Source organism: Vigna radiata, chromosome 7, assembly GCF_000741045.1.
Source record: "Vigna radiata var. radiata cultivar VC1973A chromosome 7, Vradiata_ver6, whole genome shotgun sequence".
Taxonomy (NCBI): domain Eukaryota; kingdom Viridiplantae; phylum Streptophyta; class Magnoliopsida; order Fabales; family Fabaceae; genus Vigna; species Vigna radiata.
The window spans coordinates 43,029,685-43,056,975 of record NC_028357.1 but is presented as its reverse complement, the minus strand read 5'-3'; the positions used below and the strand labels follow the sequence as shown (position 1 = coordinate 43,056,975).

The 27,291-nt window shown below is 29.8% G+C and overlaps 4 protein-coding genes across 8 annotated transcripts; all 4 read left to right on the top strand.

The window, feature by feature from the left end:
- The first annotated feature begins 477 nt into the window (after window positions 1-477).
- LOC106766474 (probable glycosyltransferase At5g20260) lies at window positions 478-3,390 on the top strand. Its single transcript, XM_014651200.2, has 4 exons — window positions 478-1,091; window positions 1,283-1,437; window positions 1,637-2,003; window positions 2,194-3,390. The coding sequence occupies exons 1-4, from the start codon at window positions 876-878 to the stop codon at window positions 2,860-2,862; spliced, it is 1,407 nt and encodes a 468-aa protein (XP_014506686.1). The 5' UTR covers window positions 478-875; the 3' UTR covers window positions 2,863-3,390.
- A 278-nt stretch (window positions 3,391-3,668) lies between these two features.
- Window positions 3,669-6,312, top strand: LOC106767146 (probable glycosyltransferase At3g42180). 3 transcript variants are annotated; one of them, XM_014651981.2, is made up of 4 exons: window positions 3,669-4,235; window positions 4,312-4,481; window positions 5,159-5,525; window positions 5,619-6,312. In XM_014651981.2, exons 1-4 carry the CDS (start codon window positions 4,017-4,019, stop codon window positions 6,282-6,284), a joined length of 1,422 nt encoding a protein of 473 aa, XP_014507467.1. In that variant the 5' UTR covers window positions 3,669-4,016; the 3' UTR covers window positions 6,285-6,312. The 3 variants fall into 3 exon arrangements, with proteins under 3 accessions (XP_014507467.1, XP_022639516.1, XP_022639517.1); XM_022783795.1 differs by lacking the exon at window positions 3,669-4,235 and having other exon boundaries at window positions 4,373-4,486; XM_022783796.1 differs by lacking the exon at window positions 3,669-4,235 and having other exon boundaries at window positions 4,373-4,486; window positions 5,154-5,525.
- A 3,574-nt stretch (window positions 6,313-9,886) lies between these two features.
- LOC106765432 (probable glycosyltransferase At3g42180) lies at window positions 9,887-12,992 on the top strand. The gene is made up of 4 exons (XM_014650054.2): window positions 9,887-10,294; window positions 10,414-10,565; window positions 11,773-12,142; window positions 12,229-12,992. The coding sequence occupies exons 1-4, from the start codon at window positions 9,959-9,961 to the stop codon at window positions 12,901-12,903; spliced, it is 1,533 nt and encodes a 510-aa protein (XP_014505540.1). The 5' UTR covers window positions 9,887-9,958; the 3' UTR covers window positions 12,904-12,992.
- An 8,002-nt stretch (window positions 12,993-20,994) lies between these two features.
- LOC106767510 (probable glycosyltransferase At5g20260) lies at window positions 20,995-24,408 on the top strand. 3 transcript variants are annotated; one of them, XM_014652419.2, is made up of 4 exons: window positions 20,995-21,460; window positions 21,576-21,742; window positions 23,072-23,423; window positions 23,527-24,408. In XM_014652419.2, exons 1-4 carry the CDS (start codon window positions 21,218-21,220, stop codon window positions 24,202-24,204), a joined length of 1,440 nt encoding a protein of 479 aa, XP_014507905.1. In that variant the 5' UTR covers window positions 20,995-21,217; the 3' UTR covers window positions 24,205-24,408. The 3 variants fall into 3 exon arrangements, with proteins under 3 accessions (XP_014507905.1, XP_022638665.1, XP_014507904.1); XM_022782944.1 differs by having other exon boundaries at window positions 20,996-21,460; window positions 21,579-21,742; window positions 23,069-23,423; XM_014652418.2 differs by having other exon boundaries at window positions 20,996-21,460; window positions 23,069-23,423.
- Window positions 24,409-27,291: the final 2,883 nt, after the last annotated feature.

Genomic DNA, 27,291 nt, shown 5'->3' with positions numbered 1-27,291 from the left:
TATTCAAAATTCAACTTTTAAAACTTTAATTATTTATTGATTTCTATATTTCTATTAAAACTCTCTTGTTAAATATTGTTCTCTCATAACTAGTATTTTTAAAAAAATATATAATATTTTATTCTCAATTATTTAATAATTATACATAAGAGTACATTTTTTTAATTATTAAAATTTCTAAATATGATGAAGTTGCAAAGGCATATGCCTCGTTAGATGTATCATTAGTGGGGCCGATAATGTTGACGAAAATGAAACCAATATCGTTCCAGACTTTCAATGCACTGCTCGTGTAATAGGACAGTGGTGAGAATGAACCAGGGTAATTAGAGGGATGAAGAAAAATCATGATTTTGGATTTCTAATTCTGGGAAACAAATGTGCGGAAGACATGATAAAAAACCTTGGAATGAAATGATAAAGAAAACGCAGATAATTCATGGATAAACCAAAGTGCTTTCTTCTAACTTTTCATCATGGTCATTCCAAAAAACCTAAGATCTTCTGTTTATCCATGAATTATCTGCGTTTTCTTTACTTTCAGCGAGAGTGAACATTCATTGATGTACACTTGGAATTTACATGTTTGAGCTCAAAATTTTGTCATCTCAGGCAAGTAAAATGTCATTTCTTTGCACAGAAATAAATGCTATGGTGATTAACGTGCCAGTTTCTGAATACAAAGCCCTACTTTTATGGTCTATTCCACATGCCTTCAACCACAAACTAAACGCCCGATAATGCTAAAAACTTCGTGAAAAGATTATACAATAACTTAGGTCTGCAACTTCTTAGACATGTTCACATGACTTAAGATTACTATGTTGAAAATTGTTGATTATATAGCTACGGTTACATTCAATCCATGAACTACCATGGTGCCCCTTAGATGCTCCCCACCCTCTCTGTTATTCCCATTTTTTCTCCCCATTCTTCTCTTCATTTTCTTCACTCATCTCAAGGGAACTCACCTTTCCATCGATTTTCCATATTTCTCCCTTTCCACCATCAAAGCCATCACAACACAAGTACAACCCCATCTTCACTTTCTAGCCAACTCTGCAAATACAAGCCTTGGCCATATCACTAAGGTGTGCAAAAGTTAACCACTAAGTTTTGGAGTCAAACTTCCTAACACACACGCATACCCTCAAACACACACACATATTATATATATATATGTGTGTGTATATATATATATATATATATATTATACACGACACTGTTTTCAGTACCCAATTTTCTAAGGAAAGAAAACTTTTTTTTTTTTCATTTTTTGCAGAAAAGGACTAGCTTTGATGTAATTGAAGAAGGTTTAGCAAAGGCTCGAGCCTCAATCCAGGAAGCAATTCTCTCTAGGAACCACAACAATTCAGGAAAGCAAGAAGACTTTATACCAAAAGGGTCCATTTATAGAAACCCTCATGCTTTTCACCGGTTAAGTTGAAAGATTCCTAAATATCTTCACCGTCTTTACCTGTAGTCAAGGTTTTAAATTGTGGCCACAATTGTGATAAAAAGTCCTTTAAAACCTTGCTTATAATAGCATACTCTATCTAGGCTACACACATGCACACAAAAAATATGAACATTGTTGTTACTAACAAGTGATGTTTTTTAATAAAATGAAAAGCAGGAGCCACAAGGAGATGGTGAAGAGATTCAAAGTGTGGGTGTACGAGGAAGGAGAACAACCATTAGTGCATTATGGGCCAGTGAATGATATATACGCCATTGAGGGTCAGTTCATTGATGAATTGGACAACAGCAAGAGGAGTCCCTTCAAGGCTAGGAACCCTGATATGGCACACGCCTTTTTCCTACCCTTTAGCGTGGTTAATGTGGTTCATTATGTTTATAAACCTTTAATGTCCCAAAATGATTATCGCCGTGACCGCTTACAACGGTTGGTGGAGGATTACATTGGCGTGGTGGCAGAAAAGTATCCTTATTGGAACAGAAGCAGTGGTGCAGATCATTTTCTCCTCTCCTGTCACGATTGGGTACTCATCTTAAAATTGTTCTTGTTATTTCATATATGTCACATGCCTTGTAACTTCAGTATTTTGCGATTGATAATTTTTCATAACTCTGCATGTATGTGACCCTTTTTTAGAGGGTTTTTGACCGAAAAGAAGTACCTTTATAATTTTATAATCATAACAAGTGTTTTTACTTTACTTGATGATTCAGGCACCAGAAATATCACATGCCAATCCTAAGCTCTTCAAGAACTTCATCAGAGTTTTATGCAATGCCAACACATCAGAAGGATTCCAGCCCAAGAGGGACGTGGCTATCCCGGAAGTGTACTTGCCCGTTGGAAAACTGGGACCACCAAATTTGGGCCAGCACCCCATGAACCGCACCATACTAGCATTTTTTTCTGGTGGAGCTCATGGTTACATCAGGAAGTTGCTTCTGAAGCACTGGAAGGACAAAGATAACCAAGTTCAAGTTCATGAGTACCTTCAAAGTGGCCAAAACTATACCGAGTTAATGGGACTGAGCAAGTTCTGCTTGTGCCCCAGTGGGTATGAAGTGGCTAGTCCTAGAGTTGTAGAAGCGATTAATGCAGGCTGTGTTCCTGTGATCATTTCTGAGAACTATACTTTGCCCTTCGGTGATGTGCTTAACTGGAATCGGTTTTCCGTACAAATCCCAGTTAAGAATATACCAAAGATCAAGGCTATATTACAAAATGTATCGGATGGGAAGTACATGAAATTGCACAGAAATGTGAGAAGAGTTCGGAGACACTTTGTGATGAATAGACCAGCTAAGCCATTTGATTTGATGCACATGATACTTCACTCAATTTGGCTTAGAAGACTGAACTTCAGGCTCACGGCTTCACAATAAGGAATGTTTCTCCATTTCTTGATTTTCCACTCTTAAGCCCATTTGGATACAACTCGTAAGATGTTATATAAACTATTTTTGGTTAAGTTGAGTCACTGTTTCTGGTTTATCTGAGCTGTGTATGTTCTAAGCTAAAGGGAGATGTAGTTGTTCAAGATTTCCAATGTGACTAGTCTTGTGAACATTACATATTCAGTTGAAATCAGCATTTTCGATAGGCAAATGGTGATTAAGTTGATAATTGTATGTTAAATCATGGCCCCAAAGTTGCAATGCGAAGAAATAGTAGTACCTCAATTTTCGATGAATTCAATTGATTTACAATTCTCATTCTTATGCAAATAGTATGAGGTTCCCCTTGGTACAAATTTCTCAGTGTAGATGTAAAATATTCTGATTACTCTTCACAACATTATGAACTTGCCACCACTGTTCTGTTTTGCTTCCCCTGTTTAGTTGTGCATAGCTGTTACTAATTTGAGTAAGAAATGAAGCGTTAAATGTTTTTTTTTTTTTTGTATTTTTAAGACTATTTACTTTTCATTTTATAATATTTAATGAAGTATTGGAAAAGCTGTCAAAAGATATAAGATTTCTCCGCATTAAACACGATTGCTGAGGCCAGAATTTATAATTTCAGTAGTCCAAAAAAAGAACGTAAGAACTCAACTTTACACGTGTTCACCAGAACATTTTTGTATTGTAGGTGGGTCATAGCTGATGGCAGCACTTATTGATTACATTGTTGGCTAGCTATAAAGTTAAAAGTTAGATGAGAGCACCTCCCAGAGAATCTATTTTTAAAAAGAAGTAATTGAGAGGGAGTGAGTTACTTAGTTAAAATTGTTACTTGTGTAGAAGAGAAGAATTACTACTTTTCAAGTATTTTTTCTATATCAAAAAGTAAAACCCTTTCTCGTTTGAAGTGAAAGAAGTGTTTCTTCTTTGGATGGATGCTGTAATAGAGATACTTTAGAAAAGTTACTAAAGAATTTGTCATTAGTGAAAAAGAAGTATTGGGTTGCTCTGTTATAAAAAATAAGTTGTTTATTTGGTGTGGGGTGTTAAATCATCAATTATTGATGATCAATCTCATAAATGGTTGGTGAAAGAGAGGTTTTCGGGAGCAGATTTCCAAAGCTCTGAAAGAATTGATGAAAGTTTTCAAATCACCACTGTCTTCTTTAATCTTTCTAGTGTTTTTCCTTAATTTTTTCCTAATTTGTTTCACCCCCTCCCATGATTATCCAGCGATTCATGTTCACTCAGATTCTCCTTTCAATATTTCTAGTATCAGAGGCAGTACTTCTCCCCAAGAACTTCTATCCACCCCCAATGAAGCCTACAACAATACAGATCTTACACGGATCAAGGTATTCAACCTTCACCATCTTTTGAAATGTTGTTCTAATTGTTCTTAGATTGATACCCTTTGTCTTTAATTTTCAGTTTGGCCATGGCATGAAGAAGGTGACAAGTTTGGAGAGGATTGAAGAAGGTTTAGCTCGTTCGCGAGCATTCATCCAGAAAGCAATTCGGTACAATAACCAGACTTCCCTCTTCAAAGCAAATTTTGTCCCAAAAGCTTCCATTTACCGAAATCCACAAGCTTTCCACCAGTTAAGTATGACCCATTCTGAATCTGTCTTTTTTTGGTTTGATATTGCAAAAGTACTTTTTTTTCAGAAATAACTGTTCTACATTTTTTGTCACTGTAGTTCGTATTGTGCATAAATGTACTACAAAATTGTCTTTTTCCACAGATAAGATCCTATCTTTCTTCTGTGTTTCTGCAACCCTCAAATTTGGGGTTAGGGTTTTATCAAGGATTTCAAAATCCTAAAATAATGCATACTTAAAAGAATGTAATTCTTGAAAAAATTTGTTACTGTTTCAAGAAAAAGATGATAAGCTACTTAAATATATTTTTAATTTCAAATTTTTTACATAAATTAGAATTCGTTCCTTTTTTTTATGTGCCACTTCATATTAATATTTGAATTATACTATTTCACACAGTTTGATTTCAATATTTGTTGAAAAATATTTAATACGTAAAATAATTAATATAATTAAATTAAAATAACTATATCATTTATTTAAAGTAAAAATTTGATATATAAAATAATTAACACAATTAGACTAAAAATAACTATATTCATTTATTTAAAATTTAATACAGAAGCAAATTTAATTTTAATATGAAAAAAAAACATTTAATATTTATTTTCGTTTTATCCTAAATATATGAAGAGGTTCCATGGGCTTAACGTTCTCTACAACGGGAAAAGTACAGGAGCCACGTGGAGATGATGAAAAGATTGAAGGTTTGGGTGTACGAGGAAGGAGAGCAGCCATTGGTGCATGATGGGCCTGTAAACAACAAATACTCCATTGAAGGCCAATTCATCGATGAAATGGACATGGCTAAGAAGAGCCCATTCAAGGCCCATAATCCAGAACAGGCCCATCTCTTCTTTCTTCCCTTCAGCGTATCGAAGGTCATTCGGTATGTTTACAAGCCCAGAAGGTCCAGATCCGACTATGATCCTCCACGCTTACAACGGTTGGTGGAGGATTACATCAAAGTTGTTGCAAATAAATATCCTTATTGGAACAGAAGCAAAGGTGCCGACCATTTTCTTGTTTCATGCCATGATTGGGTGGGTACACATATGACATACATACCCTGCTTTTTAACGTTAAGATCTTAGGTTGATGTTTTTATCCAATTGGTTGTGATGATGATGATTCAGGGTCCAAAAGTGTCATATGCGAATCCTGAACTCTTCAAATACTTCATCAGAGTACTTTGCAATGCCAACACTTCGGAAGGGTTTCAACCGAACAGAGATGTCTCCATTCCGGAAGTGTATTTACCTGTTGGAAAGCTTGGTCCACCTAATATGGGGCAGCACCTCAGTAATCGTCCAATATTAGCCTTTTTTGCCGGTGGTGCCCATGGTAAGATTCGAAAAACACTGCTAAAGCGATGGAAGAAGAAGGATAGAGAAGTTGAAGTTCACGAGTACCTTGAAAAGGGTGAAGATTACACAAAGTTGATGGGTCTGAGCAAGTTTTGTCTGTGCCCCAGTGGGCATGAAGTGGCAAGTCCTAGGGTTGTGGAAGCCATCTATGCAGGGTGTGTCCCTGTAATAATCTCTGATAATTACTCTTTACCTTTCAGTGATGTGCTTGATTGGAGTGAGTTCTCTTTAGAAATTGCAGTTGAGAGAATTGCAGAGATTAAGATTATTTTACAAAATGTTTCGAGAGATAAGTATAGAAAGTTGTATTACAATGTGAGGAGCGTTGGAAGGCATTTTGTGATAAACAGGCCTGCAAAGCCCTTTGATTTGATACATATGATACTCCACTCACTTTGGCTCAGAAGGCTAAATTTCCAACTAACACCTTCATAATAATAAGACGAGATTCTCTTCTGTTCCATTCCCATAACTACAAACTGTCAGTTTTCTACTGATGTCAGTACTTTGTTCTTTCATATATGTCACCATTCGGTATAAGTCCATATGAAAAGGTTGAGTTTAACAGTTGTTTTCAAACACCAAAAATGGTATGGCAATCCTCAACTCTTAGCTTTTCTTCTCAGGTTTAGCCCATCAGAGAACGATAATGAAATTGGAGTTTTTTTGTAGAGAAATCATAAGAAAGAATACATAAGTGAAAACTTAGGCTCATTAACATAAGCATCTTTGAAAGGGTGAAAAGTAGACATAAGAATCTTTTAATGGAATGGGCACAAAGTACAGAAAGTAAATGGGACAAAAGAAGTTTTGTTTGCGCTGAAGTGGGCACGAGTGGGCACCAAGTTGCCGTCATAATTTGTGATGATAATTCTCTGCAATTTAGTGATATGCTCCATTGGAGATAACCCCTTAAAGCTCGCTCACTTTAAGGTTCACACATTATATGAATTATGAGTGATTTTTTTTTTTTTTGATTGTGATAAATTCATAATATAAAATAATGTCTCTGGTCTTCAATTTTTTTTTATAAAATTAAAATTATTTAACCATATTCTTATACATCACTCACATGGGTATTTTAAAGTTTATATAAAATAACTAGACAGCTTATTATGTATTCTACTGGCTCGTATTTTTATCTATAAATTTATATATTAAATAAATTAAGTAAAAGAAAATTATTAATATTTTTCATCACAATACATAAAAATTGATGTAAGTAAGCATGATCGAAATTTTATTGGTTATATCTTCTCATTTGTTTTTAAGGTAGTTAAAGTGAATATGCAAATAATTCTTTAGTATTTTCATAAATATAAACGTTTATTTATGTTGAATTTATGATAATTATTTATCCTTTGGAGATATTTTGAAAGATGATTTTTTAAGACTTTAGTAAAAAAGTAATTATACTTTTAGTTTGTTATAAACTTTTTAAATTAATTAAAGGTTTTTTAAAGTCTTAGAAGATGACAATGTTAGTGTTTATATTGTTTTAAACATATAAAGTTTCAAGTTTTTGGTGTTTTTATGAGGAAATTATTGTGTTAAGTTAATTTGATTTTTATTAATAAATAATATTTTTTTGTAAGAAAAATAAAATTAACATTATATGATTTAATGTTTTAGTTTTATATATTTATTTATATTAATTTTATAATCAATAGGCATAATTTATTTATGTTTGTAAAATACAATTTTTATCAGGCTATACTATATTATATATTTTTATTTAATAACGAAGGTTAAAACTCGTATGTAGTGATATACGCCGCATGAGTTTTATGATCCATAATCGACTAATTAGAAACAATGAATCAAATAAAAATATTGGTAATTTTCTTTCATTTCCAAAGAAATACTGCTGCTATTAATACTGTTATTTTGTTATTGGCTTAAATCCTTAATTGGTCCCTATGTTAAGAGGGAATTTTCAGTTTAGTACTCGTTTTTAAAAATGTATATATTGGTCCCCATGTTTTGCAATTTGTGTCAATTTAGTCTTTTTGAACCATCAATTTGGCTTGAAAATTGCAAGTGGACAAGTCATTTTGAGTTGCAGCATGTTTATTAAATATTTGAACGTTTCGACACCTTCTAATTGCTGTTACAAACTTATTTGAAGTGTCATTAATTCACTAAATTGACACAAATTGCAAAACATAAAGATCCAATGTATACACTTTTAAAAACGGATACTAAACTGAAAAGTTTACATCCTAACATGAAAATCAATTAAGGATTTAAGCCTTTGTTATTCAATTGAAAAGGATCGGTGATCCATGGCTGAGATAAGGATAATAACTCTGGCTGTGACGGACCGCGACAGACCGTGACAGTAATTATGGGCTACAATGATGAAGTTTGGCCTAATGACTCACAAACAACATATTAATTAATGTCTAAAATTGCTAATACCTTATTTGGTCATAATTAATATATTTACTTTTATTTTATGATGTAAGTATTTATGATGGTAACGAATAGTTTACTAGTTTTCAAAACTTTGTAAAATAAAATAAATTAGAAAAAAAACTCTAATTTAAATCAAATTGGACTAATTTGATTTAATTCATTTAAAATTTATTTATGTGGATCTGATACGTTAATGAATATTTTATTTATAAAATAATAATCATATTTAAAAAAAATTAAAAGTGTATTGTTTTATTAAATTATAAAATTTAGACATCTAACCACTTAATCTAAAAACAATTAGTTTCATTAATTTAGTTTATATTTTAAAAGTTTATATATGTTGCTTTTAATTTTTGTTTTAAATAAATGAATGAAAATTGTCTAATGGTCTGACATCAGATTCAACCAAACATAACAATTTACACTTTTAAATCTGTCACTGTATTGTTAATATTTTGAGCAATCTATTAACAAGCATCTTGAAAAATTATTAGGAGAACATTTATTTGTATGTTAATAAAAAGTTTTAATAATAAGAAGTAATTGATATGTTTTTATTTAAAATTTGAATTGAATTAGTGTGTGATATGTCACTTTCGGAATTGTCCATTGTGAGCCAAGCCAATAGGCAAAGTGACTCTGTTCGTCATGATAAGGCGATGGAAGATGAAACCTTTGAAATCTGATAAATAGTAGCGAGTGAGAGCAAAATCATTACAGGCTGTACTATTGTTTGCAAGTGGAAGCAACACTTGTTAAATTTCATCTATCATATTTCATCTATAATGCAGAAATAATTTATGTAAATATTCATTTCTATTTGACTTATATTATACAAAAAATATGATTAAATTTATACAAGAGGAAAAGAAATGAAATATGATAGTTTGGATTCTGTGTTGATGAGAGGGACCTTTCCTATCTGTGATTTCTGAAGTTGGACCATCTTTTACCTCAACATGTTGGTTGCAACCTGCAATTCCAATCATGTTCAAACTTTGATATGAAGGTTGGCAAAAGCAGTCTGAGATGGTGCAGCCAAAGCTGGCTCCATTTAAACTACTGCTGCTTGCTTTAATTTATTAATTATGTCAGAGAGACTATGAAAATAAATAAACCATCATTTTAAGGGATCTAAAAATGGTGTCCCCTTATTCGTATACCTTTCTGCCCTTCTATGCCCTCATTACGCATTTGATTCGGATTCGTCTGCACAATAAAGCTAGTTAGCATCCCCAGGCTTCGTCCAATTGATCTTTTCATTTATGAAAATGAAAAATTTTAGTTTAGATTATATATGATCAAACACCATTCAAGTTAAAATTAATTTTTTAATATTTTTATAATAAACTATTAAAGTTTGGCACGAGGAAAACATGAAGTTTAACTGTTTGGAAAGAGGCACCTCTACCCATCGCACGGACAACCTATGTGAACAGTACTTTTCTCCCCAGGTTATGCTGCCAAACTAAAACATATATATTCAGTTTACGTCAGCTAGGATGAAAAATTAAGCTTTGGATTCTTGAGAAAGTCACCGACCTTATGATGCAGTAAAAATATCTCTCATTTATTGGAGAAGGACAAATCAATTTTACTTTTATGCTTATGATAAATGAAGAGCATTTGATATAAATAAGTGGTGTGCATAAGAAGGCAAAGGGTGTGTGTGTGAAGTTGCTAAGGCAATGGAATGGTTGAGATGCCCCATTTCTGCATTCTTATTCCCTGTCTTTTGCTTTGTTGCCTTCTTCCTCTTCTTTCCCTTCAAGCTGCAAAATAATACCACCACCCACTTTCTCTTTTCTCATCCTTTGCTTCCTTCCACTGTCAAACACCTACAAAACCACACAAATATCATCTCTCCTTCTTCTTCTTATCCTTCTTCTTATCCTTCTCCTTATCCTTCTCCTCCACCCTCTCCTCCACCCTCTCCGTCACCTCCATCGCTTCATCTTCTTTCCAACTTCACACCTGCAAATCAAACCACCAATAACAGCACTGTGTTAAGTAGCTCTACCAAGGTAATTAGCAGCCTTAAACGTGTAACATGTTTTTTTTTTTTTTCTTTTGCTTTTGTTTCGTATATGTTACCGTACATATTGTCTACCCTTTTCTTAATTTTGTGTTTGGTTTATGATAGAAACTTGCTGGTTTGGAGAAAATAGAAGAAGGATTGGCACGAGCTCGAGCCGCAATTCAGGAATCTATCCGCTCAAGGAACTATACTTTCGACACCAGACAAACTTTTGTTCCTAAAGGATCTATTTACTGGAATCCACACGCTTTTTATCAGTTAAGCTCTGAATTCTCAAGCTCATCAATTACTTAGATAAACACCACCCATTTACAAACTTCTTTTTTAAGAAAATTAATTAAGTGGCATTGAATAAAATTTATTAATTATATCTCTGAGTTTGTTCTTTTTGTTGTATGAATTTTACTTGTAATTGGTAATCGATTTTATAATTAATCCATGCTAAAAGTATATTGAAAAATAGAGGATTTTTGCTATATCCTTCTTTGTTGTTATCTGGGTAGAGCACACAAATTTTGTGGTTTTAATTATGTTCACATATTGGTTGAAGTTGACATTTTTATTGTCTGTATTTGGAGTTCAAATTATATAATTATTGTAGGATTATTTATGCTTGTCAATTCCGCTAACCACATTTTTTTAGTATTGTTGACTTACTGTTAAGAAGAAAAAAAATGCTATCAATGACAATATATTTCGTAATATTACATGAGTATCCCGAACATTAAAAAAATGTAATTTATAGTGCATGGTTAGATTCAAAATAGGAAGCTCCATATAATTCCGTACAAGAAATATGTTTAATTTAGCTCTGGATAAAAAATAATAATTTATGAAAAAATATATAAGTTAAAAAAATAATCATCTTTAAATCATTTCATAATTAATACTGGCATTAAAATCCTTTTTCATTACCGATCATGTAAATTTTATCAAATTTAGATTTTATATTATTGTTTTCATGTTCATATGTTGTTGACATTTAAAAAATATATAAAAAGTATCTTGTATAATTTCTTCAACACTTCTTTAAATGTTGTAAAATAATATATAAATATTTAGAATAAAGATAAGGTGATATATTTTTATATTTATTTAATATATAGTATAAAAGTAAAATGTTTATTAAAAAATAATTTTTTGTATTTTTAAAATATAAAACATTTTAGTGTCAGTGTCGAAATATATTTTTCAAATAATCATCTTAAGACAAAATTCCAGAATGACACTTTTTCTTATAAAACTAATTACAGTCTAAGGTGGCAGTAGTTTTCAGCATAGATACACGGAAGTTCGTATATTAAAGGCCATGCATTAATGACAGCATGTGGATCTACGCTTTGTTTTACTGAAAGTCTCGAATAATCAAAAAGGTTTCGAAGTGTGGTCGAAGAAGAAACCGCTACGCAGTTGCAGTGGGTTTCCCCAGAAATGAATTTCTAAAACACAACGTGATTGATGCAGGAGCCACATGGAGATGGTAAAGAGATTCAAAGTGTGGGTGTACGAGGAAGGAGAGCAGCCATTGGTGCACAAAGGACCAGTAAATAATATATACGCCATTGAAGGGCAATTTATGGATGAAATAGACAATTATGATAAGTGGAGCCATTTCAGGACAAGAAATCCTGAGGAAGCTCACGTTTTTTACATTCCTTTCAGCATAGCTAACATTGTTCAATATGTCTACATGCCTATCACGAAGCATTCAGATTACAAGCCTATTCGCCTGCAGCGGTTGGTGGAAGATTATATCGGTGTTGTTGCAGATAAGTATCCTTATTGGAATAGAAGTGAAGGCGCTGACCATTTTTTACTGTCATGTCATGATTGGGTAAGATCTTATTTTTTGTTTATAAAAAATCAGAATCATTATAGTAAAACAAGTATATATATAATTATCTGTGTTTGATGACTTAGGGTCCGAAAGTGTCATTCGGGAAGCCAAAACTGTTCAAGAGTTTCATGAGGGTGCTTTGCAATGCCAACACCTCAGAAGGATTCATACCTAACAAAGATGTGTCTATCCCAGAAGTGAATTTGGCAAAGGGAAAGCTAGGTTCACCCAATCTAGGGCAACGCCCAGACGATCGCAGCATTTTAGCTTTTTTTGCCGGAAGAGAACATGGTGACATTCGAACAATCTTGCTGAATTATTGGAAGGGAAAAGATAATGAAGTTCAAGTTTATGAATCTCTTCCAAAGGGCATGAACTACTTCAAATTAATGGGAGAAAGCAAGTTTTGCTTGTGTCCGAGTGGTTTTGAAGTAGCAAGTCCTAGAGTTGTGGAAGCATTTACTTCAGGGTGTGTGCCTGTGTTAATTAGTAGTAATTACTCTCTACCCTTTTCTGATGTGTTGAATTGGAGTCAGTTTTCATTGGAGATTCCAGTGGAGAAAATACCAGAAATCAAAACTATTCTGCAAAGAGTTTCAAGGAATAGGTATTTGAAATTGCATATGAATGTGATGAGAGTTCGAAGGCATTTTATGATTTATCGACCCGCAAAGCCATTCGATTTGATGCATATGATACTTCATTCAATTTGGCTTAGAAGATTGAATCTTAGATTAATTGCTTCGGCAAGCTCCTAGTTTTGTCTGTCATAGTATACACCACCGAATGTACTTATAAATGTATATTCGTGTTTTATTTCATTTAATAACTACAATCTTTATTTCAATATTTTTTAATTTATTATTTGCCTTTTAAAATTTCATCATCTATCGTTTTATATTTCGTTCAATAGATAAATCATGTTACAGAAAAAGAATAATTTTATCAGAATAAGATTACATATTTTATTATCTTTGTAAATTTGAACAATGATTATTTTAGGAAAAGATTAAAATTGTACTTGGCTCAATATATATTTCATATTTTCATTGTTATTCTAAAATAACATCATATTTTGAGATTGATTTAACCAATGAAAAAAGAAAATCTTTTGTATTCCAAATTCTAACACAAGTAACTGTTTAACTGTACTAACTTATGAAATTTCGTTTTATTCAAGTGAAAAAAATAAACAACCAGAATATATATATATTTTGTTTTAAATTGAACAATTAAAATTTTCTCCATCCTTTAACCTTACGATACGATTTTTTAATGACGAAATCATGATATTTTAAATAAGATAATGACATACTGATGATTCTATGTCTTGATTTTGATTAAATAGACTAGTGTTTTGAAACACATCTTTATAATTTCTTTTATTAATAATATTTTCAGACATGATTTTTACTTTATAAGATTATTATTTATGTAGTTTCAAATTATTTATTTAAGAAAAAGTTTTATATTCACACCTATTTCATTGTCTTTTATTTATTTACTTCTAGAATTTATTTATTTCTATTTTTTTACAACTTAAAAAATAGTAATATTATTTTTTAATTATATGATTGTTTGTATTTATATTGAATAATTTTTTTATTAAAAATTTAAAAGTGATTTTGGTTTTCAACTTCATCACTATATTTATATAAATTTGAACTATACACACATAAAATTATAATTATTTGTTGCTAGTAAATTTTATTGTTTAAATGTTTGTTTCTCTCTTTCCACTACAAGATCTATTTGTTGTTAATAATTTCTTTTATATTTTATTAGTAATTTATTTCTTATATATGTTTGTCTCTATAATGGTGTATTTAGAGACTGAATTTTTATAAAGATTTGTTATTTTATATATTTTCTTAATAATTTATAGAAAAAACATTGACGGCCATTTTTTTGTGTAAGTATCAAATATTTTTTTGACACTTATTATAATTAAAATTTTAATTTTAAGAAGACAAAAAAATTAAGTGCAAAGCAGTGATGTTAGTACTTTATTTTTAAACTGTTTAAATTAAGCAACATTCTAATAGATATCAGGCAGTAGATAGACAAATTTTATCACATATTCATTTTCAATGAAAAAAAAAGTTAATTTTATCTTTATATTTATATCCAAAGGATATAATATCTTTTTTTTTATCCTCATATTTGAGGGAGATGAGTTTGTCTATGCACAAGAATAAAGTTGGTGAAATCTAACCTTAAGAATGTCACACCATACAATTTTTTGACTTGTATTCATTTCTAAGTATCTTCAACCCTTAAAGTTTAACCTTTATTCTTTATCAATTTATTTCTTATACATAATCTTTTATTCATGAATTATTCTTTAGTTTGGAGGAGTTATTAATTATATGATTATTTAGTATTACATGAGTATATTGAGAAACGATATTTAGTCGTATCATTTTATATTATTTTTACGATTTGGTATGTTTATCAATGAATTAACAATCACACTATGCACACCAATGAGCCCCATTGAAAGTTGTGTAACATATGATAACATCCATAATCACTAAAAAGAATGGTATTAAAGACTGTCAAAATCCATAATAAATGTTAATAATGTCGGTAATAACTATTTTTTCAACACATTTTCAATGGATCAAAATTTGTTAATAATAATGCAGTCGATAAAATTTATCATAGAAATTTATATCAATTAGTAATTTTGTTCATAAATTTTAGGAAAAATTCGTCAACAATTACCGAAAGAAAAATTTATTAGTAATTATCTAAGGAAAAATTCGTCAATAAATTTTTTTTGTAAATATTTTGATCCGGTTCACCTTCTCTAATCTCTCTTTGTCTTATTATTTCTTTAGCTTTTCATTTTTTTCTATATTCTCCATCACCTTGACAATTTATTTTCTTCTTCAACTACAATCATTGCCCAACAACCATCAGAATCCAAATTGTTTCAAAATAGAAATTGTTTGTGAATAAATGGAGTAATAGGATTTGGTTGCGATAGAAAAGTGTTTTCATATCTTTTAACATCGACAATGCTTGAATATCCTGATCACAAAGCATAGTAGTTGGTGGTGCCAAGCGAAACTTAGCTGGTGATGGTAGGAGGACAAAACCCTTGTAGAGGAAAAGGAAAATGACACCAATGACATCTTTGACAATCCTCTTTGGTTGAAACAACAAAGACGTTCATGGTGATGATGAGTGTTGGCGTTAATGTCGATGAAGTTGTGATGGATAAACAAGATTGTGTAGTTTTGACCAAAAATAAAGTCACATTCATGTTGAAAACTATTCTACGTAGACAAAATTTTTATTAAACAAATAAGTTATATGATTATCGACAAATTATTCCATCGATAATATATAAGTTATTTAACGAAAAATCTTATCGATGAAAAAAATCTGATAATAAATACAATATATAATATTGACCGATGTTTTCGTTAATAATAAATCAATTGGTAAAATTTATTATTAATTAAAATTTTAAAACTCGTTAATAAAATTTATCAATAATTTAAAGATAATAATGATTTTTTTATTTCACCAATAATTTTAAAAAAATTGTAATGAATAAAAATGGTACATCTTGAATAATTTTCAATTTGAATAAAATGTCGTGCAGTCTTTCCACAAATTCTGAATAGAAGTTGTTATGTCATTTCAATTACAACAATTACTAACTTAGCAAAGTTGTTTGGAGCATGGACGAATTTTTCATATTATATCGTCACTCCCCTACATCACTTGCCAATTTTTTTAAAACTTGCTTAGTTCCGTAATTTAGGTTTTAAATTTGGCTACCGTGAAAAAAAAAAAACAAAACCATTTTTACACATATTTTTTCTTCAATTGCTGCAACATATGCCACAGGGGAACGTATCTATATATATAGAATAATCTGATTGTCCTAAAGCCTTCTTTCTACTCGCTTACTATAATGGTTTTCTTCAATATGATTTTAAGCCTTCTTTTGAATGTTCCTTGTTGTGGTCAATGTCAATTCCTGAAAATTTCTTCATGTCTATTTATTGAATAATGGAGAAAGGAAAAAATCTGATTATAGGTATCATTTATGTATGAACAAATTAATTTTGTATATTTCAATTTACTTTCCATCTTTCTTATTTATAATCTGTCACTATCAAAATTTCTAAGGCATTATAAAAATAATTATGACGGAATGACTCCTAAATTTTCATCCACCATCAAAACTGGCTTATCGTGTTAATAATTTCAGCAACAGGAGCATTTGAAAAATATTAATTAATACCTCTAATTACTAGTTCATTTTGTTTACCTACTTTCGTTTGTCTTCTTCATTGCAGTCTATGAAACACTGATAGCAAAGTCGCTATCGTTGCTCATAATGGCCGAAGTGGATGCTATCATACAAGATTGACTTCTAGAGAAATGGATCACTACATTATTTAACACTTGGAAAATAAGTTAGCATCGCGATACGTTTACGTTAAGATAATATTCATTTCATTTTTTTTTACTTTATTTTTTTTAACTTTATCCTTTATAATTTTTTGGTTTAATCCATTTAGTTGTCTCTATTTTCGGGAGGTTTTCCCATTTTGATCTCTGTCTTATTAGAATCCCCAATTGAATCCCTATAAGTACTAATTCCAATCAATTAAGCCTCTGCCGTTAAATTTAGGTAACGGAGTTAACTTTTTTGCACACCTGGGAGGATGACCTGTTAATTTCTATAAACGTGTATTTAGAGTTGAAACGTGGCATGAATTGAGTCTCATAAGTGCTAATTTCAATCAATTTGAACTCTAAATAAGTCCCGTTTACAGAAATTAACAGGTCATCCTTCCAGTTGTGCAAAAAAGTTAACCCCATTACCTAAATTTAACGGTAGGGGCTTAATTGATTGAAATTAACACTTATAGGGACTGAATTGGGGATTCTAATAAGACGGGATCAAAATGGAAAACCTCCCAAAAATAGGAACAACTAAATGGTTTAAACCTAATTTTTTTATACTCTTTCAAACCCAAATATAAATAAAAAATATATAAAAATTCAAATACAAACTTTCACCATGTGTAATCTTATTATTTTAAAATTATTTTCGACTTTATATATTCATAACAAAATATATATGTCGATTTATATTCATAAAACAATTACATGCTTTTATGTCAACATATAATCATAACAAAATCAGATAAAACAATAGAATAAATTAATATTTTTGTGAAACATGTAATATACACATAAAACATTAATATATTTTTTTTATTAAACATCTAATATATATACATCAACTATTTACCTCAAGTTTTCAGTGGATATTCCGGTGGAGAAAACGTCAGAAATCAATATATTGTCATGCAAAGTGATTCACCGAATAGGAATTTGAAATTGAAGGCATTTTATAATCAACCAGCACAACCATTAATGCATATGATATGTACCTCATTCCATATCTGCCATAGAGGCTAAACTTTAATCTTTAAGAACGGAAAACAAGTTTATAATTTACAAGAAATTCAAATCTAATAAATTTAAATTGAGTTTGTTAATTTTTTTTATATTAGTCAATTTAAAGTGTGTGTAAATATGTGTGTGAATAAATGATTCGTTTTTAGTTTACACATGTTTTTATAATTTTAAGCAACTGTTATTTTAAATTAGAATAATTGCATTTCGATTTTTATAGTTAATCTAAATTTAATTATTTTATAAATTAAAATAATTATTTCACCGTTTTTTATAACTACTTTTTAAAATTCATAAAATTATTTATAATAATAAAAGAATTATATAAATTAATTATTTTTAAAATTTATTTTATAGTTAATAAAAAAAGTGGATACCAGTTTATATTAGAGCTGTCAAAACGGGCTACTCGGCCTAATTTGACCTGACCGACCACGGGTTGGTCACTTAGTGAGTCAATCTAACTCGACTCATTTATTAGCGGGCCAGAAAAATTCGAATCTGGCCCGACCCACCAAGGTTGGTGGGTAAACGAGCTGGCTCATTTAATTACAATTTTTTTTAAATAAAAAAAATTACAAACTTTCTGTAATTCAAATTTAAATAAATTTCACTCTCACTGTTTAATTAATTTTTAAAATAAGGAACTTAAATCATTTTTTCAAGCAAAAAAAGATAATAAATATTTTTTTATAAAATTAAAATTAAATTTTAATAAAATAAAATTAAGTAGATGGATTAGTGGACCAACTCTTGAAACAAACTTTTTTCGCCGTTTTTCAAAAAATAATACTTCGTTCTTAGTGAAGTCATCGTCTTGATTTTAGTTAAATTAATGAGATATTGACTATAATAGAACATATGAATGAAAAAAAAATTAGAAATATGAAAAAAAAAATTCAAATTCTTACTTTTTTTTATGTAAAATATAAAATTATCTAATTTTAAGTATTCTAATTATTTTTATAAACTTTTAAAATCTTTTAATTTTTTTTACCAAAATAACATATTTTATCACAAAGCATTTTAAATGCATTGTAAATTATTTCATTAAAATTCTTTATTCAAATAGATTACTTATTCTCATAGTTATACCTTTTGAAGTAAACAACAAAACAAACTTATAATATTCTGTGCACATTATTGCTCTATTCTAATGTATTTTTATTTATCATTATTTGTGTTTTTAGAAAAAGAAACTATTTTCCATCGTAAAGACAAGAAATGAAACAAAAATCAATTTGCAAGTATGTATAATAAAAAGATACAAAGGGAGACCCATTATATAGTGCCAATAAAATATCAAAATAAAGATTAACTCCATTTTGAAATAATTTTAAAGGAGTTTGATTTTATTGTTTCAATAGTGTCATTAATATAAAATCATTTTATAAGTTTTAAAAACCACGTAGTGCCTCAAATATAAAATCATAATTTTTTAAATCAGTCATAATCAATGGAAAAAAAAAAATCATGGTTTGTGTTTAGAATCGATGTAATAGCATTTTCCAATAATGAAAATCCTCGTACCTAAAGCTCAATCCATAGCACAAATTCCAGATTTAAGATTTTGAAGAGGTGGTTTGAAGCTACTTACCTTTACTTTTATCTTTGTTTTATGTGAAATACAAATTAAAATATGTTAAATAAATCTTACTCTTAATTTTTTAATTAAATTACTAATATTCTATAATTTTTAATTTAGATATATATTTTCATCCAATATTTTTTAAGTTTTATAAAAAAATAATCAGATTTGGTAATTAATTCATTATTATAAAATCAAAACTAATATTCATGATTATTAAAATTTCGTTGTCTTGATTATAAAATATTTAAGTAATATGTTTGGGTTTGTTTTTGTAATTTTTATAATAAAACCTTTATAATTTACAGAACACCAAATATTAATTAATAAAGAAAACTAAGGGTTTTGTGCTAACATAAACATCAAGTAAAATGACTTAATTTAAAATATTAATTACAATAATGTATGTAAGTTTAAAGAAATGTAAGAAAACAACGGCGAATTATATGCATGAATATAAAATGTAATAAAAAGTAAGTTGCGGACTGATAAATTGTTCTAAAATAACTTGCATAATTGTAAATAGTATAAAAATAACTGATAAAAAAGATAAAATTACTTTATATTGAATAACTAACAGAAGTGCGAATAAGAGCAATGGTAAGGTGGTAGAGAATACTAATATAAATGGAAGATTCTTAACGTAGTTGAGAAATAAATGGAGAATTAGTGGTAATTCATTAGTTTGTCGTATATGTTACACAAGCATGCGTGTGTGAAATATGATCTTATTGCTAATCCTATATAACTTATAAATGATGCATTTATTCTTGTATTACATTAATGGTTTCAATTTATTATGTGTAACATGAAAGTTTTGAAACATGACACTGATCCAATATTTGATTATTTTTCTTCTCACGTAGCTTTTTGTCAAGTTTTTTTAACCATTTTTGTATGATACCAAATGTAGTCTCTTTTATTGATTTCTCATTTTGAGAAATCGATCAACCTATATGTTTGCATTCATATCATTTTTTTTTTATGAATAACAATTATCTATTCATTTTCTTTTATTTCCTGTTACATTAATTCCTCGCATCTGTTTCTTCAAGTTTCACATTATAGAAAAATAATTAAAATACATGTTTCTATTAAAAGTTTGACATTATTTAAGAATTGGGATTAAGCGTAAATATTTTTTCTCTTAATCCATCAAGATATTTTTTTTATAAATATTAAGCTTTTAGACCAAATTTTATTTATCAAGAATTGACTAATCCTTGTAATATACACAAAATCGTGGTAAACACGTAAAAATACAAAACAAACAATACCTTAAAAAGTAAATCTAGATAAGTAAAAACGAATAACTTCAAATTTTAAAAAAACAAAACGCAAAAACACAAATTGAAGAAGGGTATTAAACGATTATCACACCACACGGAAACCGAATCATGGGTTAGCACAATTAATGTTCACAACTGTTTTATTCCTTTCCTTTTACTACCCACTCACATGTTTTTCTTTTTCCACAATCAACGTATTTTTACCAGTAATAATACATATTTTATATTTTATATGAAACTATAATGATATTTTGACAATATTTTAACATTATTTATATGTTATTAAGTGATTTGTTCATGTTTATTATTATTATTATTATTATTATTATTATTATTATTATTATTATTATTATTGATTATGGAGTAATTTTAGACCAATACAGAGATAAATGATATTAAAATATGGTGGTGATTTCTTAGCCAACTTTTGTAAAATACACCAAAAATATACCAAAAGATAAAAAAATATACATCCATTAATTTCATTCAGAAAACGTTCCATTAAGCTTGACCAACTTTTGTGAACGAAAACCACAAGAAGTAAGTGTGTGTTTTCTCTAAGAGTAGGTCAACTTTTTTCTTCCACATCCTCATGCTATGTCTCTCTTCCCATCTCTTTTCAGTACCAAATAATGTTCATAGCGTAATCACCGATCGATCATATAAGCAAGAGTGAGATAGAAAAACAATTGAATAACAAGCAACCATCCATCACCAAATCCAGAAACTGACACGACAACCACCATGCCGACGTTCAATTCATCTCTTGTCTTCTCCGTAACGTTGTTCCTTATTCTTATCCTCCTCGCCTTCTTTGCACATCAGCGAAACCACATACCTCTGCTTTTACCCGCCATCAACGTTTTACCTTCCGAGGAGCATCTCAAAATTCTCGACGCTGCAAAGGAACAACATAGTACTCTTTCATTCACGCCTTCGCAAGATGTGAACGTTTCCATTGTCAAAGCAAGACCCCTTCTCGTTAAAGTGTGTTTTTCTTCTTCTTTTTCTTCTCATCACGGAAAATTTATGTTTTTTCTTTAATTTTGGTGCTTTTTCCTTTTTGTTATTACTGAGTTAGCCTTGTTTAATATATATGTAGAAGAAAAGGAATTTGAGTAACAACAGTTTAACGAGAATTGAAGAAGACTTGGCTGAAGCAAGAGCAGCTATCCGCAGAGCGACACAAAGGAGAAACTTCACCTCAGAAAAAGAAGAGATTTTTGTTCCCAGAGGAAACATTTACAGAAATGCTTATGCTTTTCATCAGTAAGTAACTTTCATGGTTTAATTAAATCAAGTAGCGTCCATTTGCATAAATTTTGCTTCTTTTTTTCCACTCTCATGGCCTTGCACACACATAATTATTGAGAGATTTGTTATGTAGGTGTTAAAATCAAGGACAATGATATTTTAACAACTTTTTGACAACAGGACTGTGTCACAATTTTATTGGTCTGTTTGAATTTATTTTAAAAAAATATTTGAAACAGACCAAGCATAAATTGTAAAAAAAAAGTTGTTAAAGAGACTTTTTTCTAAAATTAATTATAAGGACATTTTGAAGATTGATATATATATATATATATATATATATATATATATATATATATATATATATATATATATATATATATATATATATATATATATATATATATNTATATATATATATATATATATATATATATATATATATATATATATATATATATATATATATATATATATATATATATATATATATATATTGCGTTTAAGTAGAAGTTTAAGTAGAAGCTGAATGGAAGTTATATTATATAGACACGAGATAAGGGTTTTCTTTAGTATATATATATTTTTTAAATTGATGACAGATCTACTAAAACTTTATATAAGTTGTCCATCGGTTACTTATTGGTTGTCAATGTTTTTCATACGGTTATCAAGAATAAATCTTAACAGTAAACAATAGTGCATAAGATAAGCGTTATAACTGATAATCAACTTACCGACAACCAAATGTGATCATAGGTTTAAATTGATATATTACATTTATGTTAATTTAGTGATAGTTTTATATTGACAAAAAGAGTGATATATAACACGTTATTGTAAAATGTGTAAAGTACCCTTATCTTTTTATGAGCTCGTTTTGTCTTTCATGGTATCTAACTAAGCATATGGTAACTTAGTCAAAGAAAATATAATAATGAAGACATGGTTTGTTAACAATAAGAGACAGATTTTCCCATCCGCTAATTATAGAATTTGATTAGAAAAATAAGGAAGTAACGAAATATCTTCAACTTTACTTCCTTTTTTTTAGTCTATTTACACTGATGGAATCGTTTAATTGAGTAACAATCTACGATTGTAAAACAAGATAAACAAGTTACCCTTTCTGAGAAAATAATGTACTCTATAGAGAAAACAAAATAAAGAATTTCAACTCATAAGAATATTGACTTAAAAAGATTCTCTGATTCAATTTCGTAACCCAAAACACGCTTCATTCATGTTTTCATGTCACTTTTCACACGATGTTTGTCCTTTCAAACTGAATAACACGAAAGTCAAAATAGTCCCGTTTTATCGTTCCTCAATTTGGTGCAGAAGTCATATAGAGATGTTGAAGAGATTCAAAGTGTGGACCTACAGAGAAGGTGAGAGACCCTTGTTCCATCTAGGGCCCATGAAATCGATTTACGGCATCGAGGGACACGTAATAGCTGAACTGGAGAACATAACAGGCCCATTCTCGGCCCGCCATCCAGATGAAGCCCACGTGTTTATGCTACCCATAAGTGTCGCCCAAATCGTAAGGTATTTATACAACCCTCTCACCACGTACTCTCGAGACGAACTGATGCGGGTCACCATTGACTACGCCAACATCATAGCCACCAGGTACCCATACTGGAACAGAAGCACTGGTGCAGATCACTTCTTAGCTTCTTGTCATGACTGGGTAACAATTTACACGACATAAACAATTAGATTGTAAGTTTAATCAGTTTGTTTAGATTAATGATGTTGGATGCAAGAGTTACATGTGTTTTTGTTGGTTGAAGGCTCCGGATATTTCACGAGAGAAATCTGGGATAGAGCTTTTCAAGAACTTGATAAGAGTGTTATGCAATGCCAACACTTCGGAAGGATTCAAGCCGGAGAAAGATGTGCCAATGCCTGAAATTAACTTACAAGGTTATAAGTTGAGTTCGCCAATTCCTGGTCATGATCCTAGTAATCGTTCTGTACTTGCTTTCTTCGCTGGAGGGGCTCATGGTAGGATTAGGGAGATGCTACTCGAACATTGGAAAGACAAAGATGAAGAGGTTCAAGTGCATGAGTATCTTCCTAAAGGCATGGACTATCATGGTTTAATGGGACAAAGCAGGTTTTGCCTGTGCCCTAGTGGATATGAAGTGGCGAGTCCTCGAATTGTGGAGTCTATCAATTCAGGATGTGTTCCTGTAATTGTTTCAGATTACTATCAACTTCCGTTTAGTGATGTTCTTGATTGGAGTAAGTTTTCGTTGCATATTCCATCGAAAAGGATAACTGAAATCAAGACAATACTGAAAAGTGTTCCTCGTACTAAGTACTTGAAATTGCAGAAGAGAGTGATGAAAGTTCAGAGACATTTTGTGCTGAATCGACCAGCTAAGTCGTTTGATGTGTTTCATATGATTCTTCATTCAATATGGCTCAGACGACTAAACATCAGACTATACCCCATTGATATTTGACACTTCACCACTTTATAAAGATTAATAAAATCTGCATCGTGTAAACCATATATAGAGTAGATAAATCTTGGAGTAAATTTAACATAGACAAAACATCAAATTTCCCTTCTTATTTCATTGGTTTTGAAGTTATTTCCAAAGGGAAACAACTTTTTATCATGTTGTCTCTGTAATCCTTGAACTGTTGCGATTCTTATCCTGATATTGTTTTGGGTTTCTTTTCTAGAAGTGACTGTCTTCTCCTGATGTTACAATGTTACATATGTTCAAACTATCAATCTTGGGGATAAGTTAAATTGTTAAATTAAACAATTCACTTCATATGATCATTTATTCAGTAATTTGATGGGAGAAAACTAGACGTATATTTCAACATAAAAATTTTAAAGAAAGTATAAATTTGTAAGTTTTTGTCATTTGTTTTCTCACTCAACATATATTTATTTATTACATATATTATAAAACTTCAACTTTGTTATCATTTTTATGTTAAGATTATTTTTTTTCTATAATCATTGTTATTGTTATTATTATTTGGTTGATTATTCTTATTGATTAAAAAATTAGGTTAATTATTCTTATTATTATCAATTATTTTCTCATGATGAAAATAATAAATAGTCTTTACAATAGAAATGGGTAATAACAATAAAGTTATGATTTGAAAATTTTTGTGATAAACTTTTAATGTCAATAATATATTATTTTATTTTAATCTAAAAATTATTATCATTATTATTGTTATATGTTTTCTATTTTTATATGTGAATCTTTCATTCCACCTCTTTTCATTAGTGTATTTATTTAAATATTTTTTTCATTCATGTATTTACGTGTGTGTTGCTCTCTTACAGAAAAAATAATAATTTAAAAAATTCACAAATGTATGAGTAGCTGAGAGAAAATAAAAATAGAGAAAGGAGTGTCAACTAAGTGAGTGTTTGAGTTTTGTTAGGAGTAATGATACTATGACACATTTTTACATTCATTTGACGCAGAATACAAGGATAAAATGGTCTAAAAAGTATAAAGTTTTGTAGTTTTTCAAGAAAAAAAAGAGTAAAAAGTAAATAAGAATAATGTCAAATGAATGTAAAAAATTTAGGTATGTGAAATAATCATTTTTTGAGAAAGAAAGATGAGAAAGGTAATCAATGTGTGTTTGAGTTGTCATAAAAGAACCAACAATTTTTTTTTTAGGCTTAATAGCTATTTTGGTCCCTATTTTTGTTTGGTTTGTTCATTTTCGTGCTTATTTTTTATTTTTGTTCAATGTGGTCCTAAAGATTGTAAAATCTGTTCAATTTAGTCTTTTTTCTGAAACGACGTCTAAATAGTTAACGGCAAACAGTACAACTGTGCAATGCAGTAACGATTTGGCACAGGACTGCCTACGTGGATGCCCTTGATTACGTGGACTTAATTAAATTTTAAGTGAAATTAGGGTTTTTATATTAGGGTTTTATGTTTGAAAATGAAATTAAGGGTTTTTCGAATGAAATTACCCCCAATTTGAAGCAATGTTTCATTCGCAATGAAACCCAATCTTTGACAAAGTGCAGATTCTGAAATTAGAGTTTTGTTTACTTTGTTTCAGTGAAAGCCACCATGGTGACCAACCTCACACTTATTTCATTAACTTCCAGCCATGGATTGTTTCTAAATATTAGCCTTCTGTTGTTGGGATTTTGAGTGAGAAGAGCTTCAAAGTTCAGAACAAGAGGTACCATGTGACCCAAAGTAAGAATTGACATCATAATCAGTGAGATGAAGTGGAGCAATTCACGGCAACCCTGTGACCCAAAGTAAGTTCTCCAAATTTTTCTTCTTGCTGCTTCCCTAGGTTCAATTCACGGCAACCTACCATACACAAGGTTCCTACCCCAACATCATAAACTCCTTCTGCAATGATAGAATCTGCACTTGTCAAAGATTGGGTTCCACACTACGCTTCAAATTGGGGGTAATTTCATTCGAAAACCCTTAATTTAATTTTCCAACATAAAACCCTAATATAAAAACCCTAATTTCACTTAAAATTTAATTAAGTCCACGTAACTGTGCATCAAGGACATCCACGTAGGCAGTCCTGTGCCAAATCGTTACTGCATTGCACAGCTGTACTGTTTGCCGTTAACTATTTAGATGCCGTTTCAGAAAAGGACTAAATTGAACAGATTTTACAATCTTTAGGACCACATTGAACAAAAATAAAAAATGAGGACCAAAATGAACAAACCAAACAAAAATAGGGACCAAAATAGCTATTAAGCCTTTTTTTTATAAACATGCACTTATCATTGTGGTTGATTTTTTAAATGATGAATTTTTAGTATAAATTATAAAACTTGCTTACTTCTTTGCAATAATGGTTTGAGAATCAGATCAAATACTTTTTTTTAAAATTGGTTAATAGTATAAAAGTGTATAAAAATATAGCATAAAAATCATAAAAAGGTATATTTAAAAAAAAAATGGTTAGTGGCCTTAAAAATGTACAAAGTGAATAAGAACGTAACACACGCCTATGAAAGTATTAGCAAATATATCTGTTAACTAAAATAATTGTAATTTTTACTATAAACTATACTTCATAAAACTTGGAAAGAAAAAAAAATATCAGGATATAGAAAATTTTCATAAAATTAGTGAAAAAAAATCTGTTTTTGAAGAAAACTTAATATAAGAAAATTGTCATAAAATTAGTTCCAAAAAAAATGTTTTTCTAATAAAAGTATGACTTAAATATTTCCTCTAAATTAGCCAGAGAGAGGGTTGACAAATATTATAATTGATTAATTAACTTTTTTTTTCCTTTGTAAAAGTATAAATCTACATATTTTTTTATTATTGAGATAATAAAATACATGTTGGGAAAACATATGGATTACATGTTTAATGGTATTGGTGAATCTCTCTATAATAATTGGAGCATTATGATGTGATGTGAAAAGTAAGTTGGCACATTTTCATGAATATTTCCAAGAATGATTATGGCAAAACACATTACTAATGAAATATGATTGTAATTTATAATTAACAGTAGGTTTAATAGCCAATTTAGTCCTTATTCTGATAGAAAAATCT